We start from the raw sequence: 9,723 nt of genomic DNA, 5'->3' as shown, positions 1-9,723 counted from the left end.
TGCCCTACAGATCTCCCTATTAATGTCAGTGGAATGATTACAATGTCAAGATGTTTGACCCATTGGAATGTGGTAAGATGCTTATGGCTTGACATATTGAAACATATTGACATATAGTATTTGTTATACATATGCCACACATAATCACTTTGTTGGTCACTTACAACAATGAAAAAAGAGTAACATTTGGGAATCCTAAATGCCATGTGGTCTACACAAGATGTATTTTATGCTTACACCATCATTACAATCAGTTGGCATTTCACCAGTGGACTTTTACAGAACTGAGGTTTTTTATTGTAGCTATTTTCAAGCAGTCATTGGTGTATCTACCACTTTATGGCTTTTAATATAATTGTAGCACAGGGAATCTGAAATCACTTAAGGTTTAGATGGAATGTACCAATTGGATAATGAAAGTGGTTTGGGAGCACAGGTATTCTGTGGGGGAAATCATCCTTGTTGAATATGTGGAGACTCAGAGCTCTGCTTCTGGTAGATATAAATAAAGTTTTGGGCCCTAAAGAAGAGGTATGCTACTTAATGGGGAGTATCAACAGGGAAGTTTTTTTTTTTTTTAATCCATGGACTAATATGTGTAGATTCTATTTGAGACTTAGGCCTGTGCTACAGAGGTTGTATAATGGAATTCATTCTTTCTCCGCTCATGATGAAATGTTAGTGTTTAAAGGAACCTTCATGGTCAGCTGGCCTGGTATCCTACTGTGACAGTCAAAGAAGTCAAGAGACTAATTTAGAGCCTAAAGTACCCTAGTCACCATGTCTTGAATGAAATATTTTGACTTTTAGCCCAGCGCTCTTTCTTCTTCATCCATATAACCCCTTCCAAATCTCAGTATCTGTCACTGTCACCTAGAAGACCCAAAAGCCATGGAAATGGTTACCACAACAGGAAAGCTAAAGTCTGGATATTTCCTCAGCCGCCCATCATCTTGGTATCTCTGTAACCCTGGGGAAGTTACTTAACATCACTGAGCCTCAACATTCTCATGTGTGGGATGGGCTAACTGCCCCTCCAACAAGGCTGTTAGGAAGATTAAATTAGCTAACACTTGCAAAGCATTTAAAACATTGTTATTAGTCTCAGTTCTTCCTTTAATAATGAGCACTTAATTGTGTATACATTTAAATTGCTTGGAGGGGATGTTGCTTTATGGGAATTCAAGAAGGCACTGGTTAACTTCTTTTTGGTGTCATTATTTTGATATTTTTATAGTCTTATCAAATTTGATATTTTAAATTTAAAATCAGAGGAAAATAAAGAATAACTCATCTAAAATTTCATTTGCATGTGTTTCACACTTAGCTCACTTGAAGGGAGGCCCAAGGAACATTAAAGATTACAAATTTTGGCCCTGTGGTAACAAAGATTTCTCTGTTGTCTTCAGAATTATGATTTTAAGATGAAGTAGGAATTGAATTTTCCATCATATTTTCCAAATGTTCATAATATTGTATGTATATATTTAGGGGTTAAAAAAGAACCTTTCTTTATAATCTCTTTAAATATCTTTAAAGATAGTGAATCATAATTTTTTGGATCACCACATCTTGTCAGCTTAGAAATACAAGAGGTATTCAAATCTTGCTGATGCAATGGATTGTTTAAAAAAACTTAATTACACATTTGAAGTCCTGATAACACCCTAGGGATTTATTTGCTTATGAAAAGTAAACTATGAATTACAATATTGCAGAAAACTTTCACTTCATCAGATTAGTTTCACCATTCATTCCACAGATATGATCTGTAAAATTGTACAATACCTAGAAAACAACATTACAAAAAGGTATTTAAATATAGATGAAAAAGACAGGTGTTTGTCTTCTTCTTTTGATATTGATGTTAAATAAAAGATGGAATGTTTATGTTTGAAACCAGTCCCTTATTCCCCCCACCCCCTAACCACAGTGAGTGAATGGCAATGTGAACAAAGGCTTTCTTTAAATCTGTTAGTCAGTTCAAGTGTGTGTTTGGAAAAAACGATCTATTCTGTGTATAAAAATCTAGCAACAAAAAAGGCAATTGAAAATAGAAAAAATAAAACATGTACAGGGGACAAATATTCTGTGCACACAGCTTTAAAATCCCAATAGGAAACACATGTTAGAGAGAGACTACACATTCATTAAACATAAACTCCCAAAGAGCAATATTCCAGCATGTTAATTTGCCACAATAGATTTACCCATTGAAATAAGTCCACTAGTCTTGACCAGCAAGTAGGATCTTAATTTTACCATCTAACAGTTCAATTGAAATGGAATAAAGATTTTCACACAAGTATCTTAGTTACATAGACTTTTCTGGATTGTAATGGAGCATCTACTCAACATTCAGTCAGTTCACAGGTAACTCAACTCCTTGCAAGTGTCATCTCACGCAGCAGCAGGGTCTTACATGGAAAAGGGCTCTGTTCATTTTCTATTTAAATCACAGAAAAAAAATTACAGAATTATTGAAAACAGATTTTTCTGAAAATCAGTTGAAAGAAATCTAAAGTTATGAATAGAAAGTGATTAAAGGAAAATAGCTGGCTGGGTTTTCCCCCTAACCCTTCTGTCTTTACAGTGATATGGTAGAAAGAAATACAAGGAAAAAGCATTAACATCTTTTAGGGAGGAAATCTGGTCCCTTCACTTACTGTAGAGCTCAGTTTTGGGTCAGAAAAGAAAAAATATTTTTGGCTGCAGCTTTAGTAAACAATGAATAATAAAAAATATTACAGAAATGTCTTCAAGAGATCTGACAACTCAAAACACAGAACTTACCACGTTAACATTGTCTACATTCCTCCACAAACCTTGGCAAATGAATAACTGAGCCCTATTTTGGCTGAACAAGAGAAGGAAGTACTATTTCCAGCACTGAAACAAGATCAGGAAAACAACCAACACAACATAGTTATTTCTTTTCCTGAATAATAAAGACATCATGTTTGCATATAGAACAGCTTTTACATTATTGCTCTACGTATAAGGAACTCATAACAGACTGCACATTACAAACTTAAGGTTCTTTGGTGAAGAATGAAAGAAAACAGTATTTGAGCTTTAAAAAAAATAATCTCATCCATTTTGCGTTTATCTATTGATCCGCTGGATTCTCTCACAGAGCAGGGAGAGGTACTGTGTGAGTTTCACCATGGCAATGATCACCACGCCGCCAGCCATCATACACGTGGGCCAGAAGAGTGAATGGAACAGCACGTTGGAACTGTAGAGTTTGGTGAGGATGACACTCTTCTGGTTTCCCTCCGGGTCAGAATAGCAGGAAAAGTGCTGGTACTTCCTGAAGTTCTCCATGACAACATTCACCAGAGACATGGATTCTTCAAAATTTTTTCCACACTTAGGGATATAGGAGCACTGTGGAAAATGAGATAAATGGTCACCAGAAGACACGGTGTGTGTGTGTGTGTGTGTGTGTGTGTGTGTGTGTGTGTGTGTGTGTGTGTCTGGTACTAGGAGGGGATAGGGTATTGAGGCCCACTTAATGATCTGTAAAATAAGCAAGGTGGTTATTCTTTTTGCATTCAAACCAGTGCCTCCAGAAAGCCTAAGAATTCACATGTTGGTTAAAGCAATGTTTTTGGTATCCAACCAAGATATACTTTGCTAGCCCACCTATATGTTTAAATATTAATTAAAGTTGGATGACATTAATGAATTCTTTTTGCCATAGTTAAATACAGTGGGTTTTAATTATTCCCTATTAAATACACTTTTCCATAGAATCAGAATGTCAACCTTTCTGTCTTTTGTCTGTTCAGAGCTGTCCATGTATTGTAACATCAAAAGCTACCAGTTCTCTCAGGGAAAGTAGTTTCTCTTATTCTTTTGGCTTGGCTTACTGTGTTCAGCCAAGTCACCTTGTTCACCTTGCTACTATAGTGAAGAAAACTTATACACCTTGGTGAGCTGCTGACAAAGAATATTGGAAAGTGTAGGAATATTGAATGAAGAGCTATGATGAATGCTTCATGCCCAGTTAGCATAATAAGGTATTTTTTCTATAAACCTAGGAAAATTGAAACAGTACCGAATCAGTTTACTCTTTAACCAGCACCCATCTGAGAATTTACAGTATCTTTCCTTTGATCTTTCTACCTCTCCTTCTTTCTTGCTCTATCTCCTGTACACATCTCTCCTTTCTGTCTTTCTACACACTTGTATCCTTTGATTTCTTTCTTTTTATTTCTTTTCCTTCCCTGCATGGCCCCCTCCCCTTGGCTTGCTTTACATTTTCCCCTCTGTTCCTTCTTTGTGTTCTCCTTTCTCTGTCCCCTCTTCCTTTTCTCTGAATATAGATAAAATTAATAAACTTTGTAGTTTTAAAAATATTATTTATTGGATATATTTTTGAACACATTTTCCTAATTATAAAGCAGTTTCTGAGGGGATAAAATCTCTTGGACCCCCTTTCCTTGGTCGGTAAATGGGCAGTGACAAAACTCATGTAACAGTAAATCTCATTTTTTAAATAGTTAGGAAAATGGAAATTTAAGTCATACATCTGGGAGATGTATGGATCCTTGGTTAACTCTTTCTCCTCCCTATGGTGAGGTATATCCCAATATGGAAAAAAAAAAGTCCCTGTCTCTTTTATCAACACATTATCAACTGATTTATCTGAGTTAAGTTGGTCTGTGACAAGGTTGCTGCTAATCTATAGTGTTTTGGTGTGATTTGGGATAGAAGACAGCTAGCGGGGGCGTGGAGGGAGGTTAGAGAGTGGAGGGATCGAGCACCAAGGGAAAAGGACCCATGGACGTGGACAACAGTGTGGTCATTGCTGGGGTTGGGGGGGCATAAGGGCACTAAATGGTAATGGAAAAAATACAATAAAGATTGCGTATTTAAAAACACTTATTTTTCTGTTGAAAAATTGTCAAAGTACTGATTTTATTTTAAAAATCACAAAATTGTACCCTGCTACCAATTTACTGTTATTATAGTCCCATCTATGGCTTTTACGAGGTGACGGCCACTCCCGGGGTGGGCTGTGACACCGACGAAGCGGGCGATGGCGAATGAGGAGGTCCGCGGGTGGGGGCTTTGGGGCAGGGTCCTGGAATTGTGGAACAGTTTACACTTAGAGATCTCACAGCAAGGAGCTATGAAATAACTGAGTTTTGCTAATGGAGTATGTTTGGCTCACTCTTCTCCCGGACTTTATTAGTGGGTATACTGGCTCCTTGCTTTGTTCGCGGGGCTGGAAGCATGGGATTATTTGACTCTAAACAGCAGGAAAATTCTGTGACTAGCTAAGAGTGGAGGATGCGCATGTTGGCTTTTATTGTAAACCAGGCTTAAAGTAATGTTTTCATAACAAGAGAGTTGGTTGATACCTTTAGACTTAATTAGCTAAGAATAAGTGTGAGTACACCCATAAATGAAGTACAGCAGGGAGCTGGTACTAGAACAACACTAAAGGTCTGAAAGTATCTCCAAGAGCACGATTTCCCAGTGAGTTATTACTTAGTACGAAAATATGCCTATGACCAGCATGAAGCAAATTTTCCACTAGCTGGATGCATTCTGGGTCAAAAAGATGTAAGGCAGTGAGGGGATATTTTTTTTCCCCTCTTCAATGCTACCCAGATCAGGCCTTGAAATTTTAAAAAATGTTTTCTGAAGCAAAGTATTAAAAAGAAAAAAAACACAGACAAGCCATTTGTGGTTGAATCCATACAGAGTCAATTTAGATTACAAATGCATCAGGCTTTTATATATTTTTATGCCAAGGCAGTTTATAGTATTAGATTCCGTGGCTAAGAGTACTAAGTTATTGAAATGATCTCAACAAAAACGGCATTCCATTAAAACTGGAGTTTTTTTTTCTTTTCTTATCCTCTTGTGAATTGATATGGCTTTTAAATTTTTTTTCAAGAAACATTTGTCAGCCAAATGACAATAGTTCTGACACTGGGTAAGATTCTTCCAAGTAAAATGAGATATAAATTACCTTTGAGACCAACTAGCAAGATGTGTTCCATACGTGATTGGACTTGGGTCCTGAGGGCCAGCGGCACATATAAGCACAACTCCGCATTGCTAATGGAGAAAAGATTCCTTTGCTTGTGTGTTTTTAGGTTTCTCTAACCTGGCCACCTGCCACCTTCTAACATATGTAACCCGGCTCCCACTAAGTCTGCTACTGATCCCTGAAAACTGTTCCCTTTGTCAATCATTCTTTTACTTTCCTTATTGACGGGCCCTCTGTTGTGATAATGAACACACGATGGAGTCTGCAGAGCCCCTCCCTGACGTGTGTTCAGGGGATCTGGTTACTGCGTTTTTATAAGGAAGATACTTTGCTCCTCAGAATCAACTTCTTTTTGTACATAACAGGGTTAGTAGAGCCTCCCTGGCAGGGTTTGTGTGGGGATTAAATGATGAATAGTAGAAGCCTCAGTATATTTTCCTTAACATATTTTCTTATTGGAATTCCAAATGGTTTTTAACCAAGTGCATATCCTATCCTATGAAAACTCTCAGAAAAGCAAAACTACTAACTACATGGTTTTGACAGGAACAGTCCTTTCGATGGCCCTTGTCTTGTATTCCTTGCTTTGGTGTCTGAGCTTTGACATTACGCTGAATCATGTATTTGAATTCTAGGTTCTTGTTTCTGTGGCTCAGACTATAGCTATGTGTATGTTTCTGAGGCTGGTGTGAATTTGTGGTGAAGATTTAGTGATCTTATGATTTCATCTTATGTTTCAAGGATAATTTGATATGATTGGTTTAGAATACATAGTATATATTTTAATATGTGAAAACTCTACAAAGTAATCTACACTTACCAGGAAAAATGTAATGTAGGCTGAAAAAATAAAAATCCTGGCATTTTTAGATCATTTCATATTTTTAGTGGTAAGTATGGCATGGGAAAGATTTAATTTTAGAGTCTGCATGATGCATAATACAAAGCAATATATGAATAATAATTTTATATATGCAAGACATGTAAGTACTAATCAAAATTTGTTAAAATATATTTTATTTTTCCCTTGGCTATAAGTCATTCTTTTGTGCCCTAACATATGCATATATAAACCTAGCAAACCTCTGAGGCAGTCATTCAGCAGAAGATTTAGACTCACATCTCTCTTCTTAATCTTGAATGTTGTTAATAAACCCTCTGCTTTCCCAAACCCCTTAAATTCTCTTTATTACTGAAAACCACAGAAATGGCTCCGCAACATGACCTTTCCTCTCCCGACTGGGGAAACCTGGGTCCTGTCACCTTCTCCTGACTGTCATTTCCCATACATGGCAACAAAGGCTCAGCAATTGCACCTTCTCTCCCACTCTTTGGAAAGTCACTGAAAAATATTTTTTTCCTCAGGCTCACTTCTAGAATCTTTTACATTAATAGAGTTATTTTTATTCTCATGATAGACAGAAGTTTTGAGAAACTCCCTCTTGCGCTTTGCTTAGACGTACTTTGTAGACCTGTGTGAAGCCCAAAGTGGCAGGTCTTCACCTGAAAGTAAAAGATGTGGGGAGGAGGTGGGGTGGGGGTGGAGGGGGTATGTGAATTACATACCTCAAAGGTCAGCCTCCCTCCTTATGACTATAGGAAGGGAGCTATCAATTCTCAGGATCACCTTAGGAGAAGGTTTTCTTTTATAAAAAATAGAGTGTCTTATTTCAGAGAGGGGTTAGATATTTAATAAAATCCAATCACTAGTTATTGTCTCTAATGTGCCAGGTAGTATGCCAGGCATGGGCATCAAAAACACAAACAATGTAGGATAGATCAACGGGAGAGAAACAGGAAAACCATACAAAACTGCGTGGGGCGATGACACGGCACCAAGAATGAGGCTAAAAAGGCTCTCAGTAAAGATTATACCCTTCACAGAGGGGGCTGCATATTTGCTCTCAGAACTCTGCAGTAGTTGGACATTATAGTCCACAATGTCTGTGAGATACAAACAAAACAAAAATAAAAACATTGTTCATGTGAAGCGTGAATATTCTTGGTTCCGAAGTCAGATAAAACTTTTTCTAGTGTCCCCAAGTATGTTTATTAAGTGTGTACAGCGTGTCAGGCTTTGTGTCCTGGGCCAGAGAAGAAAACATCATCCCTGTATACAATGAACAGACAGGTCACCAGCTGGCAGCCTTGGGTTACTCTGGGCCCAAGTGTATTTTGTACTTTTGAGTCATTGGAATATTAGTGATGGGCAGAGCAGCTGAGAAGGTAAATTGGGACCTTGTGCTCTTTTCCTTTTGAGACTTCCTGCTCTGTGAGAAAGTGAATCCCAGAAAATTTAGTTTACATTTGTTTAGTCTGCACTTCCTGTGTCTGCCTGATTTTGGCAGGCAGGACTGTTTGAAACGTTTGGTAGATTGGAGGAAGATAGTATTCACACTCTGCTATATACTTTAGTGTCTTTCAGTAGTGAAACAGGTTCCTCCTGAGAGAGGTTTTTATTTTTCCTGTTTTCCAGAACTTTTACATTTATGATCGCTTTTATGCTTGATTTGGAGTAGAGAAGAAATTTAAAAGACCTAGGAAATCCACTAATGAAATAGAAGCTGCCTGGAGCCTTGGGATTAGTCGATACCCATAGTAGTTTAACGCATGGAGCCACCAGCCCATGATGTCTCCAATTAGGCCCAAAGTAAAGTAGGTAGATATGTAATCTGACCTCGCTCTTCTCTGTGGTCTTCTTTCTTGGAAACTGGAAAGGAGTAGGTTCCTTCTCCATTCATCTCTTCTTGATGCTCAGGATAAGTGTCTTTCAGGCACATTCTTCCTTTCTTTCATGCATAAAAAGACCCTTAGCTTTTCCAGAATTTAGCTTTGGTGAGCCGTGACTAAACTCCATCAATAACCAAAGCATTTCTGAATCTTTGGTCCATTGCAGTCTCAGCAAATGTCTAATAAATATTCCTAAAATAAGGTGCTCATTATGAAGATGTCATATGTCAAATTTCCATGTTTTTCTTCCTCCTTTTCAGGGTGCACTTATATCTGTCTAATATCTACCCTATGTAAACTGGTGCTAAATATATACCCCTGACCTTCCCTATGGATTGCAGATAATTCTATTCTTTGCTCAGAGCATTTTATTTGATGCTAAGTACCTCTTGGAATATGATGGAATGGCATGGATTCTCAGCAGTTCACTAAAATATACCATCAAAAGGATAAATATCTCGTGGAATTTAGATTTCTCAGAGCCCTTATCGTTCCTCTCTCAAGAGAATGCTTTAATATTTTTCTCCTTAAGAGATAACATGATGAGGTAAAAAGACTTAGATTTTTAATTTGGACCTCGTTAGTGTGTGTGTGACTTTGGGAAAATTATTTCATTTTCTGAGCTCAGCTGCATTATTGCAAAGCGGAGCTAATGGTGGTACCTAATAATTGGGATTTCTGCTGTAATCAAATGAGTTCATGTAAAATATTTAGTACTGTGCTGTGGCTGGAACATTCTGGGCTCTTGGTAAAATCTGGTTGTTATAACTTTACAAGAAGAGGTTTAGTCAGGACTAAATGAGATAATTATTATGAAGTTCTTAGCATGGTGCTGGGCACATAGTTCATAGTAGACACTTACTAAATATTGGGTCCCTGTTATTTCCCATTTAGATTTTCAACTTCACATTATTTTCTTCCCTTTCCCTTACCCTACCAATGCTGTTCAGAGGAACCCAATGAGTACAAGCTTTGCTTAGGAT

At 37.5% G+C, this 9,723-nt stretch overlaps 1 protein-coding gene across 1 annotated transcript in view; it reads right to left on the bottom strand.

Moving 5' to 3' along the window:
* Window positions 1–2,934: 2,934 nt before the first annotated feature.
* KCNMB2 (potassium calcium-activated channel subfamily M regulatory beta subunit 2) overlaps window positions 2,935–9,723 on the bottom strand; it is a 30,003-nt gene continuing 23,214 nt past the window's right edge. The window contains exon 4 of the mRNA XM_054577074.1: window positions 2,935–3,390. Within this exon, the coding sequence (XP_054433049.1) occupies window positions 3,106–3,390 (285 nt within the window). The 3' untranslated portion in view covers window positions 2,935–3,105. The remainder of the gene's footprint in view (window positions 3,391–9,723) is intronic.

This window comes from Pteronotus mesoamericanus, unplaced genomic scaffold (genome assembly GCF_021234165.1).
Source record: "Pteronotus mesoamericanus isolate MK-2021 breed Mesoamerican mustached bat unplaced genomic scaffold, CSHL_Meso_final contig_116, whole genome shotgun sequence".
Classification (NCBI taxonomy): Eukaryota; Metazoa; Chordata; class Mammalia; order Chiroptera; family Mormoopidae; genus Pteronotus; species Pteronotus mesoamericanus.
Note: the sequence above shows the minus strand (reverse complement) of the source record. Positions and strands in the feature narration are given on the sequence as shown.